The sequence below is a fragment of the Ictalurus punctatus genome, chromosome 8 (genome assembly GCF_001660625.3).
Source record: "Ictalurus punctatus breed USDA103 chromosome 8, Coco_2.0, whole genome shotgun sequence".
Lineage (NCBI taxonomy): Eukaryota > Metazoa > Chordata > Actinopteri > Siluriformes > Ictaluridae > Ictalurus > Ictalurus punctatus.
This window is the reverse complement of record NC_030423.2, coordinates 21,847,451-21,869,166: the sequence shown is the minus strand read 5'-3', so window position 1 is coordinate 21,869,166 and position 21,716 is coordinate 21,847,451. Positions and strand designations below refer to the sequence as shown.

Below are 21,716 nucleotides of genomic sequence, written 5' to 3'. Positions count from 1 at the left end.
GGTCTGTTTGTCTGTCTGTGCATATTGCAAACAAAGCACAGGTTTATAAAAATATATATCTTTGTAAAATATAGGTGTGCAACAATTATTGGCACCCTTTTAGTCAATACATTTCGTTCCCTCCCTTTGCCAAAATAACAGCTGAGTCTTCTACTATAATGCCTGATGAGGTTGAGGAATACATGGCAATGAATCTGAGACTGTTCCTCCATACAGAATCTCTCCAGTTCCTTCAAATTTCAAGGTCCACGCTGGTGGACTCTCCTATTCAGTTCACCACATGTTATCTATGGTTTTCAAGTCAGGGGATTGGGATGGCCATGGCAGGACCTTGATTTTGTGGTTTTGTTGATTTTAATGTATGTATTTGGATCATTGTCCTGCTGGAAGATCCAACCACGGCCCATTTTATGCTTTCTGGCAGAGGCAGTAAGGTTTTCATTTAATATCTGTTGATATTTGATAGAGTCCATGATGCCATGTATCCTAACAAAATGTCCAGGTCCTCTGGTAGAAAAACAGCCCAAAACATTAAAGAGCCTCCACCATATTTAACCGTGGGCATGAGGTACTTTTCCATATGGCTACCTCTCTGTGTGCGCCAAAAACCACCTCTGTGTTTATTACCAAAAAGCTCTATTTTGGTTTCATCTGACCATAGAACCCAATCCCATTTGAAGTTCCAATAGTGTCTGGCAATCTGAAGATGCTTGAGTTTGTTTTTGGATGAGAGTAGAGGCTTTTTTCTTGATAACCTTCCAAACAGCTTGTGGTGATGTAGGTGACTTCAGATTGTAGTTTTGGAGACTTTCTGACCCCAAGACGCAACTAACTTCTGCAATTCTCCAGCTGTGATCCTTGGAGATTTTTTGGCCACTCGAACCAACCTCTTCACAGTGTGTTGAGACGATATAGACACACATCCAATTCCAGGTTGATTCATAACATTTCCAGTTGACTGGAACTTCGTAATTATTGCCCTGATGGTGGAAATGGGCATTTTCAATGCTTGTGCTATTTTCTTAAAGCCACTTCCCATTTTGTGAAGCTCAACAACCTTTTGCCTTGTATCACAGCTATATTCCTTGGTCTAACCCATTGTTATGAATGACTAAGGGAATTTGGCCTATGTGTCACTTCACATTTATACCCCTGGAAAACAGGAAGTCATGATTGAACAATTTCCTGTTCCAGGTCACCCAGGTGTACTAAAAAAAAAAAGCAAAATATCAATGGGAATATACTTCAAATATATTTTTCTCATACAAATTCATAGGAGTGCCGATAATTGTTGCACACCTATATTTAACAAAGTTGTTTGTTTTTTTTTGTTTTTTTTTTATAAACCTCTGTCTCCATCTCTGTCTCTCTCTCTCTCTGTCCATCTATCTGTCTGTCTGTCTGTTATGTGCAGTAAGTGGACGAATATTATTGTTTAATTGAATGTAATTTGAATGCACTAGCTGTCACGGCGAGTGGAGGAGGCTGAAGATGAGAACAGAAGGATGAAAAGAGAGGTACACACACACACACACACACACACACACACACACACACACAAACACACACATTCCTGTAAACAAGCATGTAACAGTGAATGCATTCCCATGTTATAAAGACATTTACTCTGAGTTACTGAAAGAGTGAAACATAATGTGCACGAGAGAAGGGAAAATAATCACAAAGTAGGCCTAATCCTAATCCTGGATTTATTTCCTGAATTAGTCAGGATGTTGTCACGGTGTATGATCAGACCGTTACCTCAGCACTTCTCAAAAAATTTTGTCTAATAAGATATTTTGTTTCATTTTGGTTTTTATTATATATGCAGAGATTGTCTTTTTTTTTTATTGAACAATTAATAATAGTCGCAAAAGCATGATATTTTTAAACTAGCGTGTCGTACTGTAAAAATGTCAAACCGTAACACCTCTTCCTGTTTTTTTTTCTGTTTTTAATAACGACACATGTGTGCCAGCTCACACAAGAACCACATCAATCACGGTTCGGAACATGTCCGAAAACTAAAGAATGTGCATCGCATGTCCCGACTGTTGATCTTTCACCAATATTGTACTCGTCACAAACCGCAGATGTCAAGAAGCGACCGACACTGACTGATTATTTTTTTTAACTTGACCTATGATATGACTGGTTAAAATGTGTCACATGTCCAGAATTCCAAATTATAGCCTGGGGGAAAAAAACGTGCTTATCAAAAAAACGAAAAAATCTGGAGTTTATAAATGATGTTTAGAAAGCAGTTAGTGCGGGGGGAAAAAAGACGAGATGCATCTAATTGTGTTTGTGGAACATTAGCAGGATATATGATGTGACTGGTGCTTTGGTCATGGGTTGTTTCTACCACTTCATCTCCATCTTTAATCCAACTCATTAAGTTTCATCTCTGTTTTTGTCTGATCATGTCTCTTTTCTTTTCGTTCTCCTACACGTCTTTTGCTTTCTTTTTCCCCCTTTTGCTCTCTTCGGTTATACCTGCAAGATAAAGCAACTTAAAAAGAAGGTAAGAAACACAAGATTGAGTTGAACCAAGGCTAACCCCACACACACACACACACACACACACACACACACACACACAGAGAGCTTCGTAACAGGAATCTGATTTATCTTCAGAACACACATGCTGCTTCTCTTCCCTACCCCCTACCCCCACCCCGTCTGCAGAACGAGCAGCTCCAGCAGGATGTCGAGTTCTACAGGAAGGAGCTGGAGCAGAAGGACTCGCACCAGAGCCGAGACGAGAGGACTGAGGCTCAGAAGAAACTCAACAAAGCCAACCAGCAGGCCGACCAGTACTGGGAGAACTGGCAGGTCAGCAAAAATGGGCCGTGCTGTCTGAGTGGGAGGGGAATACACTCTCTCACTGCTGTCAATCACAGCGATTATCTGGGCGTCTGTGAGCTCATGTATGAGGAAGATGGCCGATAATGCTTTCCTCCGAGTGTGTTACAGTGCACTGTGACTCAGCATGAGCAGCAAAAGATGCAGTTGGGTGGCTTCACTTCACGTGTCTCGGATGACACACGTGTTAGCCTTTATGCCTTCACTGTCCCTGATTGATAGGGGAGAGCTGGTTGATAGGTGGCGATTGGGTCAAGACCAAATTAGGGAGAAAATGGGAGCGGCAAAGCAAACATTATGTAGTTCTAACAGATGTGTAGACTTTGTAAAGTTTATATATAATAAAAGGTTAGGTGTATAGATGTATAGTTGATCATTCACTTCACTGTGGGATTATTAGGGGGCCAAGCACCAAAGGTGGGTAGGTCTGGAAGTATAATAGTGCCAAATGTCCTCAAGGCAAAATGGCATGTTGAATTACATGAATTGAATAGAAACATATCGCAATGACAGTACTTGAATTTTTCTGCCCAGCAATTTGACACAAATCAAGGAAAATTAGTTTCTTCTGCAATTCATTGGGTTTTTTTCATATTTTGATTGAAAACAAAATGCCAGCATTCAAAATTCAATTTATACATATTCACCTTCTTAAAATACAGTTCCAAAATCTTCAGTTGTTAAAATACCATCTTCATTATTCGTCAGGTAGTATTTCAGTATGTTATTTTTGAACCTCACAAATTGAGGCTGCAAAAATTAAGGTCTTAAAATAGTTAACGATGATGTGGTGTGATGGTTAATGTTAACTCCACAGCAAATTGCCTATAATTGCAATTTTACTGTATTAATCAACACTGTATATTTTAATGATTTAGAGTTACATTTACATCTCTGTGAACGAGCTGTTACTATGGAAACGATAACACATTAGAACGAGCGCATTAATATAAACCTGCGATTTGATTTATAGCTAGAACTACTTTCAGAGCTGCCCTTATAGAAAGCAAATCAACACCTTCCGACCAATCAGAATCCGTAATTCGGCACAGATCAGGTATCAGGTAACGATCTTGTATCTCACGACTCTGATTTCCACAGCGCTCTGAGGACGAGAACTCTCAGCTGAAGAGCGAGCTGGAGAACCTGCAGAAGAACCTGGAGGAGTCTGTGAGAGAGATGGAGAAGATGACAGACGAGTACAACAAGATGAAAGTGGCGGTGCAGCAGACGGACAGATTCATGGACCAGCTGAGGAGAGAGAGAGACCAGGCCATGCTGCAGGTTATTTTCTTTCTTTCTTCTTTTTTCTTTATTTTTAATTACACTATAAATTAGAGTTTAGTCATCTGTGGGATTTACAACCTGTCACGGAAAAGCCTTGCGTAAATCATTTGTGCTCATTGTTTGTTTTTCCTTGACTATTATTTGTGTGTGTGTGTGTGTGTGTGTGTGTGTGTGTAGGTGAGAGAGCTGACGCAGCAGATTCAGGCTCGGGCCGAGGAGGACGATCCAGTGATGGCTGCAGTCAATGCTAAAGTGGAAGAGTGGAGGGTAGGAATGTATGTTTCAGTCCAAAATATTTCATGAATGTTTGAAGTTCACTGAAGCGGAACAGCACCAGCAGCCACTCAGGCCTGTAACTGTAAAAGTGCGGTTAAACTAGCTTTTTATGAGCTTTACATGCTCATAAAAATGTGGAGGTGTTTTTTTTCCCACCCATTTCAAGCGTGTCGAGGTGGAAAACGGCATTATTACAGCTTGCACATTCCCATTTACAAGACACCACAAAGCATAAGAGTCAGAAAGTTTCCTTTTGAAACGTGTGTGTGTGTGTGGTTCAGCATGATGGTTGCTTCAGTTTTCACATCGTTAATCATGTCACACGACTAAGCGAGACCCTGCAGCATGTAATCAGGATAAATTTCATCTCCTCTCAACATTAATCAGTGTGAGCATGATCCCTGTTTGAAGTAAGAGAGTCTGACACTTACACATATTTCTGTTTTGGTTTTTCCCCTCGTGTGTGTGCGTGCCAGCAGATCTCAAAGAACACATTTGGGCGAAACTACATGTTGACAGATTAATTGTGCGAATTTTGCGATTTGTGCCAGTAGAAACTATTCCTCACATGAGTGTGTGTGTGTGTGTGTGTGTGTGTGTGTGTGTGTGTGTGTGTGTGTGTGTGTGTGTGTGTGTGTGTGTGTATAGAGTGTGTTATCAGGGAAAGATGCTGAAATCCTGGAGTACCAGCAGATGATTCGGGACCTGAGAGAGAAGCTACGTGCGGCTCAGATGGATTCAGACAAAAGCAACATCATTGCGTTGCAGCAGGTCCTGAGCAGATCATCGTCACGTTACGGGCCTTTGGGTTCACCAAACCTGCTTTAGGGAAATAAACTCATCCATGGCTCATGGTTTGGAATTTAAATAGCAGGAAGTGCATGCAGTAAATACGTGTGTCAGACTGAGGAGACTCTTCATGGTCAACTTTTGACATTTTTCTACTCTATGCACGGTAGTACATACGCGATATGCCACGATATCCAGTGACATTTATCACAGAATATTATTATTAATAATATCTCATCTTGAGTGAAGATTCTCATGCAGCTTCCTTCAAGTTCATTAATGTGAAATGAAATCTTTCAGTATATGTTCAATATTTTTTAGGGATGTCACTGAAAAATGATTTTGCCCTAATATAGTCCAAACGTTTCTTTCGGTTCAGATGGATGATTTTCACCCGAAAAAGATTAAGTAGTGCTACAACGGAGTGTCAATTCTAAACACTTTACAAATGATATGATGATGATGATGATGATGATGATGATTAGAAAGGGATTAAATATGGTGGGTTCAACACTGAGCAACATCAAGAGAGAAAATGTAAGGTTTTTCCTACAATGCAACGAGAGTGTGCATGTAAACAGCCGAGTGGTAGTTTTTCCTCTCGTATCGTACACACTCAGTACATTCGGCTCCGACTAAAACGACTCTGTCGCTTTCTTAGTGTGCGTTTGTGTAGTTCAGGAAGTCTGTCCATCTTCTGTTGTTTTCTTTCCTCTTCAGTTATTTCACACTTTCACGCTTTTTGTTCTTTTCCTTTGTGGCTTGATACTTACGTGACGCAGATCGTTTATGAACTGTGTGCTGTAAGTACCTTTGTTTGACCTGGATCGTCTTTGTAGCTGTCTTTGAGTTCTCCTTTATCACTCCTATCCCCTTAACTTCATTTATTTATTGATTTTATTTATTTTTATTAAATTATACTCCCCTCCTATACTGTGTTATTTGCATCAATGTGCACTTTGCAGATCAGTTATAAGTAGTCAATGATTTATAAAAAAAAGAAATTATGCCACACTGCTGTCAAACTCAAGATTCTGGCTTGGTCAGGAGGTGTTGATGAATTTTCTATAACAGCAGCTTTGACAGTAGTGCAGGTTATTTTTTTTTTATTAATTAACAAATTAACAAAGCGTTAGCGCTTTGTAACAGTGACTTAGTTCAAGATTCTGTGCTTTGCGGTTTCTCTGTAACATGGCAAGCTACCTTTTAATTGATTTAAAATTAATGTCAAGAGAGAGAAAAAAGAAAGGCTGGTGAGGGAATGACTGTGTAATTTTTGCGGACATTCCACAGCGTTAAATTAACGTTACTATAAACGGATAAAAAGTTCAGTGTTGTTTAATAATTTTTTTTTATGTTAGAATAGTGCGGTATATGAGTAATAAACACTTCATGATTTGCTTTTATAAGAAAATAATCAACGTTTTGGTCATTATGGTAACGCCGTGTGATCTAACCACCCTGTCGTTGATTATTTTCCTACAACAGCAAAACCCCAAGTGTTTTATTCCTTACGTAACTACTATCTAATTGTTATGATGTTACAGATGCATGTTGTGGGGCTTACACAACCAGATGATAACAGCTAAAATAAGCGCTTCACTAGCTTTCAAACAACACCAGCCCAGTGCCGCTGAGATCTACAGTGCCTGAAAAAGAGGTCATGGAAAACATTTTAGCTGACTTTGGAGCTCTATTTCCAATTAAAATGACACCTCAGGCGCTAGTAACGGAGCTCATTATGTTTCAGTCGATCGTTTTCCCCAGGTCTTTGTTTATTCAATCATACTTTAGGGGTATTTATCATTTTTATCACTGATCTGTAAAGTGCTATTCTTTTTTCTGTCTCTTTCTATAATTTAGAAATTATAATGATCTTTTTGAGTTGTACTGACTGTGCTGAAGAAATAAATGTGTGTGTGTTTTGCTATCCACAGGCGGTGCAAGAGAGAGACCAGCAGATCAAGCTGCTGTCTGAGCGAGTGGAGCAGTACACAGGCGAAATGGAAAAGAATGCCTCGCTCATTGAGGAGCTCAAGAAACCACTTAAAGATAAAGGTGTAAAATCACACAGCTTTTTTCTCATCATTGCTTGCCATTATTGAGAACTCAATGACTCATTTTGGGGTTCTTTTATAGTGGTTTTTTTAAGGTCATTTTAGCTAACTTTGGAGCTCTATTTCCGGTTAAAATGACTCCCCGGAGTCTGCTACGGAGCTCGTTCTGTTTCATGCTATCATTTTCGGGTCTTTGTTTATTCATTCGTACTTTGTGGGTATTTAATTATTTTCAAGATTGGCCGAACCTGTAGTACATCTTTGTTTAAAAGATTAAACTTCTGTTTTGTAGCAGTTTTAATTTAGTTTGTTTTATACAGACAAAAATGTGCATTGTTTATGATTCACAAATAAAAAGGAGTCTTTTCAGTCACGATTTATCTTCATTCAAATTTTGTTCAAAATATTCTGAGAATCGAATTGCAAATTATCGTGAATCAGATTTTGACCAGACCATATTACTATATACTACTCAATATTTTCACACTAGACCAGTAGTGTCTAGAATGCGCAGCAGACCCGATCTCACATGTTCTGCCCAATCCACTGTACACACTGTACATACATACTGTGAAGTCCTTCTGTGAAGAACTGTAAAAACCGGGATGTTTTTGGGCGATGGGAGAAAACTGGAGAACCAGGAGGAAACTTCATACAGACAATAACCTGAGTTTAGGCTTGAACCTGGAACAGTGGAGTTGTTGGGTGGCCACCATTTTTATTCAGGTACCATGTGTACTGAACAGGAACATTTGGGTGGAGCTAGAAAATAGTGCAGATCACTGATTGGTCAAAGAGAGTCTTGTAATTTTTGACCAAGATTAATGTATTGACACACTAGTCTTCTTATGGGTTTCTCCCCACTATTACAGCTGTATATCATAGTCACTCTGTCTTTTTTTATTATTATTTGTTTATTTTTTAAATTAGTCACATTGTCTATACCAGTAGTTCTTATCGTATAACTATTTAAGGTTTTGTTATCAGCGATGATGGTATACAGTCCCAGCCCCACACTAATGTCATTGTGCGGATGGTTCCTCACAGGTCCGGGCTCTAGCACACAGCAGAGGAAACTGGACGAGCTGATTGGAAAGCTGCAGGCTGCAGAGCGGAGGGCAGAGCAGGCCGAACGCTCCGCCCATCTCGCTGAATCCGACGCCCACCACAAAGACCAGGAGCTGAGCGAAACCCTGAGCCGCATTCGGCTTTACGAGTCTGTGAGTTGAGCAGACTCGTAACACCTCAATCCTTGGAGCAACTTTCTGTTACAATGATGTAGCTTACTTAAACCTCGTCTCATCATAGCCAGTTCAAAGAAGAGCTATAGTTATATTTCAGTCTAATCTCTTTTTACTGCATCTGTAGTATATGACACCTGAAAAACCTCTTTCTGCCATAGGGAAGTTAATGAGATACGATTCTTATCATTCATAAATGTTAAGGATTTTTGTAAAAACGCTTTTGTGAATTTGTCAGCCAAATGTATTTGTGAATTAAGCTATAGATTTGTATCATTTGTAATTTATTTGGGAGTTTATGTTACCTGCATAGTAGAAGCGTTAATACAGAAACTCCTGGTGACTATATACAAAATGTACTAACTGTTGACAAAATATACTAGCTATAGACAAAAATATACTAACTATAGATAAAACATACTAGCTATACACACACTATATACTAGTACAAATGTACTAGCTTTAGAATTGGGGTTGTAGCTATAGACAGAAAATACTAGCGAAAGATAAGTTTATTTGCACTATATACTAGTACAAAATGTACTAGCTTTAGAATTGGGGTTGTAGCTATAGACAGAAAATACTAGCGAAAGATAAGTTTATTTGCATTAATTAGCTGGTTAATGTTCGTGAACTAGCTAATTTTGTAGCAAGCTACAAAACGTACAATAGCAAAATAAATAAAACTATTCTTAGCTGAATTAAAAATGAGTTAGCAAATTGGCTTTAGATAGATATTGGATTTGCTGATATTCTATTTCAGGTAGGTACTGCTGCAGACCAGATTTGATAGGGGAAAAACCCTATGTTCATTATTCTCATTATTATTATTATTATTATTATTGTTATTGTTGTTAGCACATGATACCACAACCCCCCAAGGAAAATGTCAGTAGCTATTTCTTTCCTCAGTATGCAAATGCACGGTTGTGTTTCAGGGCACTGATGGGCTGGTAGCTGCCGTAGCCGAGATCAAAGAAAGCAAAAACCAGGTCAGAATCCGTGATCGAGAAATAGAAGCCATGACCAGGGAAATAAACCAACTGGAGATGAAGATCAACGACCTTCTGGACGAGAACGAGGAGCTAAGAGGGCGCCTGGGTCGGTCACATGCTGTTTATATATACATGTTCGTTGACAGAAGATTAGTTCTTCTTTTTGCCTTCTCAGCATAAAGTCTCACTGATTTATATCGCTGCTTATTTTCCTTTAGGTTTAAATCAGAAAGAAGAAGTGGATTTGACCGAGTTCAGGAGATCAAAGGTGTTAAAACAAAGGCAGTACAGAGCGGAGAACCAGGTTCTGCTAAAGGAGGTAAACGTTAAAGCTTTTTACTGCCATTTTCTGTTCACCAACTTTCCACAGTATATGTTTAAATTCCTGAGGAAATCTTCTATTCTCTATTCCAGTCAAACTTGGTAAGAATTTGGGTTTTGTTTTGTTGTAAATACATGAATTCGAGCATCCAAGCAAGTTTACTTCGGTTAGTAATAAAATATTTCTGCTGGCATGGACCTGGTTTCTTAAAAAACCAGGTGGTTTTCTTTGGGCGGCTATGGCTCATGTGGTAGAGCGGGTTGTCCACTAATCGTAGGGTTGGCGGTTCGATTCCCGGCCCACATGACTCCACATGCCAGAGTGTCCTTGGGCAAAACACTGAACCCCAAGTTGCTCCCGATGGCAAGCTAGCGCCTTGTGTGGCAGCTCTGCTACCATTGGTGTGTGAATGGGTCTCATGCACTTTGGATAAAAGTGCAATGTAAGTGCAGACCATTTACCATTTATAAAACATTCGACTTCAAAAAGGCCTCTAAAATCAAAATTCAACTGGTCTGGAACCAAGAACCAGACCTCAATTATAACTTGAGCAACTCAAGTTATGAAGATTATTTTTGGTAAACTTAAATGTCTCAATCAGGAATTACTGCCAAAATTCATTTTAGTAGCTACACACTCAGAATAAATAGCTATTAAAAGCTTGCATCTCACAGGTTTTATTGCATCTCTTTTATTAGAGGGAATAACCGGCTATGTGATGTTGTTGCACTCTGAATTCATTCTTTTTTGAGTAAAAATCCTCCATCGTTGTTCTTAGGAAACTATTATTTTCATTAAGTAACCATTTAACTCTTAAACCAGTGGGAAAAAATGGATAACTCTTGACTGGTGCAACCGGAAAATGTTTCCCCTGTACTCAAGAGATCACAAATTCAAATCCCAACAATTCCAGGAGTCCAATAGAGCAAAATTGGCTATTCTGTTTGAGTGGGAGGGGCATAATCTTTCTCTCCTGTCAATCACAGTACCACCAGCCATCCATTGGTGTCTTTGTGAGTGCATGTATGCGGAAGATTGCGGATAGCAATTTCCTACCGAGTGTATTGCGCTGAATTGTGACGCAGCATGATCAGTTGTTCTGAGAACACGTGTCTCAGAGGATTGCACGTGCAATTCTTCATCTTAGCAGGGAGCTGCCTGGTGGTTAGGAATTGGTAAATAACCAAATTGGTAGAAAACGAGGCTTAAAAAAAAGTTTAGCGTCCATACAAACACATGCATGGTGTCCACGGAAAGAGTCGCAGCAGAAATGTGCTCAAACTGTGTGTTTAAGGTTACACTATTAGGTCAAGCCGCCATTTTTGGTCTTTTAGTGAAAGTACAGGCAGTATATACGTTTATGTACGTTTATGCTTCGTATAAAAATAAAACAATCAATTAGCTTAGTTGTTAAAAACAGCTTTTACCAGTTTAGAGTCATTTCCGGACTTAAATCATCACTTTCCTTTCAAGATTTGGGAAGTGTCATTCATGCATGTATTACATCACACCTGGACTTATTGTAATTCTCTGTACCTTGGTCTTCCCCAATCTTCATTGGTTTTGCAGGTGGTCCAGAGCACATGCAAAAAAATGTTATCATATCACTCCAATTCTAGCTTCTCTTCAGGTCAAGATTTTGCTGATTGTTTTTAAAGCTCTTAATCGACAAACCCCATCTTATATGTCTGACCTTATTTATTTACATTCAGCTCCCAAGTCTCTCAGGTCTGCCAAATAAAGCTTTCAGCTCCTACATGTCCCACGGTCATGTCTTAAATTAAAAGGTTACAGAGCATTTGCAGTTGCTGTTCCACATTTATGGAATCAGTTGCCACCTGACATTAAGAGAACTCCCTCAATCTCCATTTTTAAATCTAGACTTAAGACATGTTCTTATACTCTTTGGCCTTCCCTGGCTATTAACTTGTTGATTAGTAACTGTTATTTTTTATTTTATTTCATGGTATATTTTATTGTATTTTATTATTGTTTCTGCACAGCATTTGGCCAGTGTAAGTTGAATTTAAACTTGTTTTATAAATAAAATTTACTTACCTACTTACTTACTATTAACCGCTGTCTCTAATGTGCTTTCTCTCAGATTGAACGTCTCGAGGAGGAAAGGCTGGAGCTCAAGCAGCGTATCCGTGCCCTGGTGAAGGACAAAGGTCAAAAAAGCCTCTTGTTTATTTTTTTAGTAATGTCCCCCCCCGCCAACCACAAATGATTCCAAATCACTGAACCCATAATTCAACAGTAGCGATTTTTTTTTCAGAAATGCTACTAAACACAGGCCTGTTACTTCACAATTTGTTTACTAGTCATTAAGATAACACGTTTTTTTATATCTCATGGTTATAATTCGGTGCGTTTTCTGACGCTTGGAATTGGTTTGGAGCGATTACTATAAAGTCATTACTAAATAAAATATGGGTTGTTTTTTAAAAATCAGATTTCCATAAATTTCTATACCGAGCAAAGAATAAAACACTCCGTGTCATGGTGTTTTAGGAAAATAATCAACAACACATTGGTGCGATGACGTTACTGTGGATTACCGAAGTGTTTTATTCCGCTTATCCCACAGCAATTTGCCAAATAATGATTTTTAGTTTATTACAGAACGACACGTCATGCTTTTTATCCCCTTTATAGTTATATTTAACGTTCCTGTTATCACTTACGTTATAGCAGCTATAAACAGTTATTACCTCACCAGCTTGTTTTGTTAAAAACAGTGACACTGGAGACTCCTTCCATCAGTGTTAATTAAATGTCTCCTTACAGAAAATTTCACCATGTGCACGATTACACCCTTTTTTTTGTTACATAACAGCACGTTTTCTAATCTGTTTATTATTCAATGAAACTCTAATTATGTGGAGAGTCCACCGTACAAGTCACTTTTTTACATGTATAACGGTTTGCTGTCTAGAATTTTTTTTAAAGCGGTGTACTGCTGTTTATACTGACTGCAGAGTTTTGTCTGTAGGTGTCACAGTGATCAGTAGTTCACTTCTTGATGATGAAACTGTAGAGGAACCCAGCAGGTCCAACAGGGAGAGATCGACCCTCAGACCAGCTGATGAGGATGAAGTCAAAAGAAAGGTACATTTTTAAGAAATAATTTGGTCGATAACACCAAAAAAATATCCCTGTTCACTCATTTTGACTCCCCTCTCTCATAACTTCTTCCATCAGAATGACTTCCTGCAGAAGGAGCTGATGAGCAGAGAGAAAGAGCTGGAGCTGAAGAGAATAGAATCCTTGCAGTTTAAAGCCAAACGTGAGTGTATACGTGCAGCTTCCCCATTTCGGCTCCAGTGATCTGGATTAGTCGTGCTCATTCACTTTCCGCTGTGATTTCTGCAGAGAACGAGATGCTGAAGGAGAACAAGCAGCTGGAGCAGGGCATGAAGGAGATTTTGCAGGCCATCCAGGAGGCGCAGAGCAAAGCTCCCACTCAGACGGCCATCAGCATCCCCAGCCTGGAGAGACTCGTCAGCGTGAGTGATCTGAGCTTTCAGATGTGTTAACGCAATAAAGATAAAGTGATTGTATAAGAGAAAAAAGTGAATCAGTAAGGTTATGAAGTCATTTGATAAGGAAAAGTGATTTGATAAGGAAAGAAAATTAATTAAATAAGATAATCAATTGATTCAATAAGGAACAATATGAATCATTAAGGTAATAAATTGATTCAGTAAAGTAAAATGTGATTCATTAAGGAAAAAAAGTGATTTGGTAATGAAAAAACAAGTGATTCTCTAAGGAAAAAGGTTATTCAATAAGTTAATAAAGTGATTCATTAAGGAAAAGGGAATAGGTAACGGGGGAAAGAAGTGATTCAGTAAAGTAATAAATTGATTCAGTAAGGAACAAAAATATTCAATAAGGAAAAACATGAATCGGTAATGTAATAAATTGATTCTGTAAGATGATAAATGATTCTGTGAGATAATAAAGTGATTCATTAAGGTGAAAGTGATTTGGTAATTGGGAAAAAGTGATTTTTATGGAAAAAAACTGATTCAGTAAGTTAATACAGTGATTTGATAAGGAAAAAATTGATTCAGTAAAGTAATAAATTGATTGAGTATGGGAAAAAATTATTCAATAAGGAAAAACATGAATCAATAAGGTAATAAAGTGATTTGGTATGGGAAAGGTGATTTGGTAAGGAACATAAGCAACTCAGTAAGGTAAAACATGAATCAGTAAGGTAATAAAGTGATTCAGTAAAGTAAAATGTAATTGAATGTCCAAGATGGTGGCCCTCGGAATGCTACTGTGTTAAGCTGCAACATGAAGTTTCGTTCATGTTTCCTAAACATCAGCAAGTCTGTGTATGACTTCCCTAGAGAACAAGATTCATTTTGAAGCAGCATCTGTGTAATTATGTCCAGGCCCTGGAGATGAAGCACTCAGAGGGGAAGGTTGATGTAATTGCACATCTGAGAGCACAGCTGGATCAGCTGACGGGCAGGAACGAGGAACTGAGGCAGGAGATGAAGGCAGCTCGAGAAGAGGCAGCCAACACACGGACTCAGCTAATGAAGGCTAATGAAAAGGTTCGTCTTACGTGATTTTCCCTCTAAAACCCATTCCAACTCTTCACCGTGCAGAACTATTAAAGTGGACGTGTGAGGAATAAAACACTTTGGGTTGTGTTGTTATAGGAAAATAATCATATACAGGGTAAGTGTTTTATTCCTCTTATACCATAGCAACTTGCGAGTGATTAAGTTTTTGTGTTTTTTTTTTTAATTAAAGAACCACACATCATCCTTTTCTCACTTTCAAGTTATAGCTTCACACACCTTCTGACCAGTGCACATCTGACCAATCCGATTCGAGTATTCAACTGCGCTGTGGTATAATAATAATAATGATAATAATAATAATAATAATAATAATAATAATAATAATAATAATGTATAGTTCCTTATATAAGTATATGCAAAATGTGGAAAAGTTCAAGGGGGTGAATACTTATGCAAGGCACCAGTGTATGTTATTTCTTGTATCTGATCTTTTTTGGTCAGGTCGCACGTTTAGTGAGTGAGGTTGAGGCTGTGAGGCAATCGGCAGGCATGGCTGTAGCTCCTAAACCTCTTCTTCTGCCTGAAGAAATGACACCATCCAGCGCACAAGTCATCAGTTCTCTCAATGAGTACATGATCCAGCTGTTACAGGTAAAAGTCTCCTAATCCTGTACACTATTATATCAAAACTGCATCCTGTCTCAATTCTTCAATTATTCCTCATTTTTAGGAGTTAAGGAATAAAGAAGATTCGAGCAAGCAGCACGGTCTGGCTTTGGATGAGTACAAAAGGAAATTCGCCGTAATGCGACATCAACAAGGACTGCTGTACAGAGAGTACCAAAGGTTTGTCCTGTTTGTGTGGTAAATAACGAAACAAAAGTTGTGTAGAATGTTCTAGAGCGTCATCTGCTTTTGGTTTCAGTGAGAAGGAGGCCTGGAAAAAGGAGAAAGACTGTTTTACGGAGTTGAAATCCAAAATGGAAGAGCAGAAGGAGCTGGATGCGGTGAAGATCCAAGAATATAATGTAAGACAGACTCTGAAAAATATGAATCAAGGTAATAAATTGATTCACTAAAGTAAAAAGTGATTCATTAAGGTAATAAAGCAAATCATTAAGGTAATAAAGTGATTTGGTAATGGAAAAACAAGTGATTGGCTAAGGGGGAAAAAGTGATTCAGTAATGTGATTCACTTAGGAAAATTATTCAAGAAGGAAAAACGTGAATCAGTAAGGTAATAAATTGATTCAGTAAAGTAAAAAGTGATTCTGTAAGATAATAAAGTGATTCAGTAAGGTATAAATTGATTAATTACGGTAAAATAGTGATGCATTAAGTTAAAATAGTGATTCAGAAAGGGAAAAAGTGATTTGTTAAGTGAAAAAAAAATAGATTCTTTAAGGTCAAATGAGATTCAGTGTGAAAAGACTGTGATCTTTCATTTGAGCCTCAGAATTTTTTTAAATTATTATTTTATGGTTAACACTTAATGAAGGGCTGGTTTTGGATTGTATGGATTGGGTCAAAATCGTTAAAACTGTGCAACGCTGATTTAGCCTCAGTAAGTGATGTCACTCAATGAGCTCTGGATCAATCACGCGATGCCAGGTGTGAACGTGGCCTAATTAGAATGAATGGTTTTTTGCTTGTTTGTGTTTTTTTGGTGTCTGGATTTTCAGTTCTGGCTGGAGACTCTGCAGCAGGATCCGGCTGAGATTAGGAGGCAGGTGGCCGAGGCGGCCCGTAAAATGACTTTACTGCGAGTGAACGAGAGGTCTCTGACCCGCCGCTACACCACCTTGTTGGAGCAGGAGCACCACCTGAGGAAGGAGAACAACAAGCTGAAGGATGACTCAGTGCAAATGGAAGCTGCTGTTACAGAGCGAATCGGCTACCTCCAGAGGTTCAAGGTGCAACTTTTTTGCGTGATTCTTCATGTCTTTTTATACATGTCAAGACTATAGAAATGTAGTTAAAGAATATAAATGTGAGTGGAACATTAAATCAATTAATTTTCTTCTGAATTAATATTAATCATGTAATATCAATGAATTAGTTAACTATGTATTTTGAAGGTCAGCATTCAGACACAGGAAAGGCGGCTCATGTTGGTCGAATTCGTACATTTGTCTATAAACATCTGCGTTGTTTTGGCAGGAGATGGCTGCGTTCAAAATGGCGGCACTCCAGAAAGTGCTGGAAGACAGCGTCCCATCTTCGGAGCTGGAAAGAGCGAACAAGCAGTACAACGACCTCACGATGAAATACAGAGATCTGCTCCAGAAAGACAACCACCTCATTCAGAGAACCACCACGCTGGAACATTTGGAGGTTTTCAAGATGTTTTGATAATTCTTCTGCTTTTTTTCTAGCACCGGGTTTACCGTTCCATCGCAAGAGTGTTCCGTCGTCTGATTTCTGGTTTCAGGGTGAGAACGTTTCCCTCCGTGAGCACATCAGCGGCATCAACAAGGAGCTCGAGATCACGAAGGAGAAGTTGCACACACTAGAGCAGGCCTGGGAACACCTCAACACCGCTGGTAAACCTTTGCATGCATGCCACGTGACTTCCACATTTTGTAGTGTTACTTGGGATACTAGGGTAGGAGTCTACACAAAATAGCACAGAAAGGTAATGCTCCACTCAGTTAATCATGTTGTAGCTTAATATTCAGTTAATCAAACATCAGAATTAGGGAATGGCTGGATGTTGAAACGGTGCGAAAAACCGAAAAACATCCAGTCCTGCAAGTGGAAACGCACTGTCGATGAGAAAGGTCAGAGAAGAATCGGAAGATCTGACAGGAAGGCTACAGTAACTCGAATAACCCCAATTTTTACCTCCGTGGTGAGCAGAAAAGCAGCACAGAACACACAATACTTTGAACAATGAGGCGCATGGGCTACAGCAGTACATCATGTTCCACTCCTGTCAGCCAAGAACAGGAATCTGAGGCTACAGTGGGCAGCAAAATAAATAAATCACCACCTGGTCTTTTCCAGTCATCTGTGCAGATCCTACATCTGTTCAGCTTGTTTGAGAACACAACTGATCAAAATGCATCATGAAAACTTATTGAGCAAGTCCAGGACAAAAGGGTTTGGTTATAAAAAAAAAAAAAGAAAAAGAAATATTCCAGACATTAAAAATCCTGTAATGTGACAGTAACTCCCTTATTTATTTATTTTTAAAAAGGGAAGAATGTTCGTGACAGAGGGAGTGAAAAGAGAGGGGATTAGTCCGAGAAACAACCAGATCCTAAATTTTAAGTCGAAGTCAAGTTTGACTAATATGAGACAAAGTCAACGTCATGTACACTACCGGTCAAAAGTTTGGAGACACCTGACTGAAATGTTTCTCATGATGTTAAAAACCTTTTGATCTGAAGGTATATGATTAAATGTTTGAAATCGGTGTTGTAGACAAAAATATAATCATGCCGACATATTCATTTCTTTCATTAGAGATTTCACTGACATTTTATTTACAAAAAAAATATTTTTTAAACGGATGACTTGGAGCAAAATTTTCCGAAAAGCAGCCGATAAGTATCCAGCGTAGGTTTCAAAAGCATCGCAGAGGGATTCCTCAAGAAATCGAATTGAGAAAATGTCAAGAATACATTTCTGGAAATTCTAGGCAAAAAGCGTGTCTACTTTGAAGATGCTAAAATTTCAATTATTTTGATTTATTTTGGATTTTTTTTATCACAACGTAATTCCCATAGTTCCATTTGTGCTGTTATTATTAGAGTTTTCATGACTTTATTATTACTCTAAAATGTGGAGAGAAAAAATAAAAAAAGAATGAGTGTGTCTAAACTTTTGACCGGTAGTGTATGTTTTTTTTTTTTTTTGGGGGGGGGGGGGGGGGGGGTTTCAGGAGGAGAGAATGGTTTGGATAAAGCTGCAAAGGCTCTGGCAAACAGCGAGATCGTGTCCGTGTCCAAGCGCATCACCACCCTGGAGATGAAGGAGCTGAATGAGAGGCAGCGAGCCGAGCACGCTCAGAAGATGTACGAGCACATGAGGAGCTCTCTCAAACAGGTGGAGGAGCGGAACTTTGAGCTGGAGGTCAAGTTTGCCGAGGTATGTCTATTTCGTCAAAAAATAAAAGCATTGCTGAAGTAATAGAGGTATAGAGGTAATGTAAAACTTTTGGTGTGCGTTTGTGTGTTCAGATGGCGAAGCAGAACCTGGAGGCACAGCGGATTGAGCGTGAGCTACGAGACGAGCTGGCCGATAGCGTCAGTAAAGAAGTCAGTGACTCTGACCGGCTCCGCATCTCTGAGCTGGAGAAAAGCGAAGCCCAGCTCAGGATAGAGGTGTCTAAGTAAGCATGCATTCATGAGATCAGACACTCATGAATCAGTAATTCTACCTCGGATGCTGATCGAATATGGTTGTGTTCAGGTTGCGGGAGGTTTCAGACATAGCAAAAATGCAGGTATTTGCTCTGGAAGCCAGGCAGCAGTCCCGGGAAAAGGAGGTGGAGTGTCTCAGGAGGCAGGTGCTTGACTATCAGGTGAGGAACTTGTTCATTTTGGTTTGTGCGCAAATATTTTTGGAACGACGCTATATAAAAATGTACTACTGCCAGGCTCAGAGTGACGAGAAGGCCCTTATCGCCAAGCTCCATCAGCACATCGTGGCACTGCAGCTGAGCGAGACGGCAGCCATCAGCAGGCTTGAGGCCTACACCACCCGCCTTCAGCACCTGGAGGCTCAGAGGCTGCGGGCGGAGCAGCAGTTGGACGCTCAGCAGCAGGCGCTGTGGCAGGCGAGGCAGGAGGGGCGTCAACGTGCTAGACACCTCCGCCAGGCCTTGCATGCCCTGCGCAGACGGTTCTCCGGAGCACTGCCCCTTGGCCAGCAGGAGAAGTTCTCCAGCACCATGCTGCAGCTGCAGGAGGACCGAGCAAGGGCGCGGGAGGAGGCACGCCGGGCGCAGGAGGAGCGCAGCACGGCTGAGGGGAAAGCGCAGGAGCTGGAGCTCCGACTGAAGGGTCTTGAAGAGCTCACAGCCACACTGAAGGACGTTAAAGGAGCTCAGAAGGTATAGGAATTTCATTTTACTTACTCAATCATACTCAAATAAGGCTTAAGACTAATTCTCTGTTCTCATTTTTAAAAGATAATCGATAATATTTTTTTTTAAAAATTCAAAATAATATTCATATTTTTATTAACAGATTAATAACAGTTAATAATATTCATATTTTTATGAACAGATACCACAGGAGTCGAATTAAAAACTCTAGGCTTACAGTTTTTAGTAGATTTTTTTACATTTCTTTACGATGATTTTTTTGCATTTTGTAAAAATTGTATTGCAGTGGTTTTCATAGACATACGATACAAAATGAGGAGTTTGGAAATAGTTCGACACTGACCAGGGTGTGAATGCTTTTTCCCGGATAATAACTTACAAATCCGACAAATATTTTGGGGGGGAAAAAAAACTTTAGTTATGCTGTAATCATTAAACATGTTGGGCTGTTTCTTTTTGGTAAAATACAGTATTTGTCAATCTTAATAGTTACATCCAAGCATTTTGACTATAGTCTAGGATGAGAAGATTAGTTCACTCAGACTGAGTGCTCAGCTCTTCTGCTCACTGACCTGTACAGGTGAGCGAGTGGCATAAGAAGCTGGAGGAGGCTCGTCTGCAGGAGCTGAGGAAGAACAGAGAGCTGGTGGCGCAGCGGGAGGAGATCAGGTATCTGAAGAACATGGTGGCCGAGCAGGAGCGCTCCATCATTGGTCTCGAGGAGGAACTGGTGCAGCAGAACAACGTAAAAAATGCCATTTGATGATAAAACAAAAATAAATAAATAAATAATAAACGCTGACTTTTAAAATGTTTGTGTGTGTGTGTGTCGTAGCTGTTGGAAGAGCAGCAGCTCTCGTGGGATCAGAGAGAGGTGGAATTGGAGCGACAGCTGGACATCTATGAGAAACAGCAGAACCAAATCATCGGATCTGCTCAGAAGGTTTATTAATCGTGCCGATAATTCTGAAATGATTCCTAGTTATTCAGCAAGCTCAGCTTCATGCACTTGCATTCAGGTGTTCTAACATTGTGGCTTTGAAGAGAACACTGAACTTCTGCTAAAATCACTGACTAATTTAATTTAATCACTGATTAATTTAATATTTATCCTCAACACCTTAAAGCAACTTTGTATGTGGATGTTAGCTTTTGAAACTACACACACACACACACACACACACTCTGCGTAGGTTAGAACTGAAAGCTAGTGTAAGAGGCTTTCTGAATTTTGACAGGTGACTAAGAAACACCTTGTTGTTCTAATTGGTTGGGTGTTCTAGATTAGACGGTTTGGCCTTGGAGAACTTCAAGGCTTAGTCTGATTGGCTGCGGAGAGAGAACGAGGAGCTGTGTCCCTGAACACACCTGCAAGAAAACTATAAAAACTTACAAGATACTGTGTGCTTTTTGTGGTTTTAGTTTGAAGAATGCATGGGTTCTCTGCCAGATCCAAACCAGCCTCTAGCTCATCAGCTGGACCAAGCTCTGGGTAAACTAAGGGAGTACGTTCGCACCATTCTGGAGACTCAAGCCACCTGCAAAACTATGGAGGAGGTAAAGCATAACGTGGTCAAATGAAAACTCCAAACTGAAACTAGAAATAATTGGAATTATTTGTGATGTGTTATGTATTGTTATTGTTAGTGTGATTGTTATTGCTAGCACATTTTATGAATGAGTTTAATAGGGGTTAAAAAAAAAATAATAATAATAATAATTCAACAATCTCAAACATAAGGGATAACATTAAGGTTTTGTTGTGCGCTCCTAAAAACAAAAAGAGCAAAAGTTTCTGTTCTCACTCACCATTTTCCTGCGACGTCAAATTCCCAGAATGCAATTCAACTATATGTCACGGAGTTACAGTAGAGACCCAGCTAGTTCGCGATATACACACTATCGGTCAAAAGTTTCTCATGATCTTAAAAACCTTTTGATCTGAAGGTATATAATTAAATGTTTGAAATCGGTGTTGTAGACAAAAATATCATTGTGCTGATGTATTCATTTCTTTCATTAAAGAACTAACATTTTATTTACAAAAAAATTTTTTTTTAAACGGACAACTCTGAGCGAAGTGTTCAGAAAAGCAGCCTATAAGAGTCCTGTGTAGGTGTGAACTCCTTTAATACTGTTTAAAAAGCATCTCAGGGAAATTCCTCAAGAAATCAGTTGAGAAAATGCCAAGAATACATTTCTGGAAATTCTAGGCAAAAAGGGCATCTACATGGAGATGCTAATATATTAAATTATTTTTTATCACAACATAATTCCCATAGTT

General features: G+C 39.3%; 1 protein-coding gene across 3 annotated transcripts in view; it reads left to right on the top strand.

Moving 5' to 3' along the window:
• Positions 1 to 21,716, top strand: part of cep290 (centrosomal protein 290) — a 44,541-nt gene that overhangs the window by 4,088 nt on the left and 18,737 nt on the right. For 2 of the 3 annotated variants that reach the window (XM_017474618.3, XM_053682102.1), the window contains exons 6-32: positions 1,464 to 1,517; positions 2,689 to 2,835; positions 3,967 to 4,149; positions 4,330 to 4,419; positions 5,077 to 5,199; positions 7,155 to 7,275; positions 8,322 to 8,494; positions 9,454 to 9,616; positions 9,729 to 9,829; positions 11,937 to 12,003; positions 12,828 to 12,943; positions 13,037 to 13,121; positions 13,208 to 13,341; positions 14,242 to 14,406; positions 14,881 to 15,030; positions 15,110 to 15,225; positions 15,305 to 15,407; positions 16,062 to 16,292; positions 16,540 to 16,713; positions 16,811 to 16,922; positions 18,266 to 18,471; positions 18,564 to 18,715; positions 18,796 to 18,907; positions 18,983 to 19,438; positions 20,013 to 20,177; positions 20,268 to 20,375; positions 20,855 to 20,989. In XM_017474618.3, coding sequence (XP_017330107.1) covers positions 1,464 to 1,517; positions 2,689 to 2,835; positions 3,967 to 4,149; positions 4,330 to 4,419; positions 5,077 to 5,199; positions 7,155 to 7,275; positions 8,322 to 8,494; positions 9,454 to 9,616; positions 9,729 to 9,829; positions 11,937 to 12,003; positions 12,828 to 12,943; positions 13,037 to 13,121; positions 13,208 to 13,341; positions 14,242 to 14,406; positions 14,881 to 15,030; positions 15,110 to 15,225; positions 15,305 to 15,407; positions 16,062 to 16,292; positions 16,540 to 16,713; positions 16,811 to 16,922; positions 18,266 to 18,471; positions 18,564 to 18,715; positions 18,796 to 18,907; positions 18,983 to 19,438; positions 20,013 to 20,177; positions 20,268 to 20,375; positions 20,855 to 20,989 — 3,942 coding nt within the window. Of the gene's footprint in view, positions 1 to 1,463; positions 1,518 to 2,688; positions 2,836 to 3,966; positions 4,150 to 4,329; positions 4,428 to 5,076; positions 5,200 to 7,154; positions 7,276 to 8,321; positions 8,495 to 9,453; positions 9,617 to 9,728; positions 9,830 to 11,936; positions 12,004 to 12,827; positions 12,944 to 13,036; positions 13,122 to 13,207; positions 13,342 to 14,241; positions 14,407 to 14,880; positions 15,031 to 15,109; positions 15,226 to 15,304; positions 15,408 to 16,061; positions 16,293 to 16,539; positions 16,714 to 16,810; positions 16,923 to 18,265; positions 18,472 to 18,563; positions 18,716 to 18,795; positions 18,908 to 18,982; positions 19,439 to 20,012; positions 20,178 to 20,267; positions 20,376 to 20,854; positions 20,990 to 21,716 lie in introns of those variants that run through there. The other variant, XM_053682103.1, reaches the window with a different exon arrangement.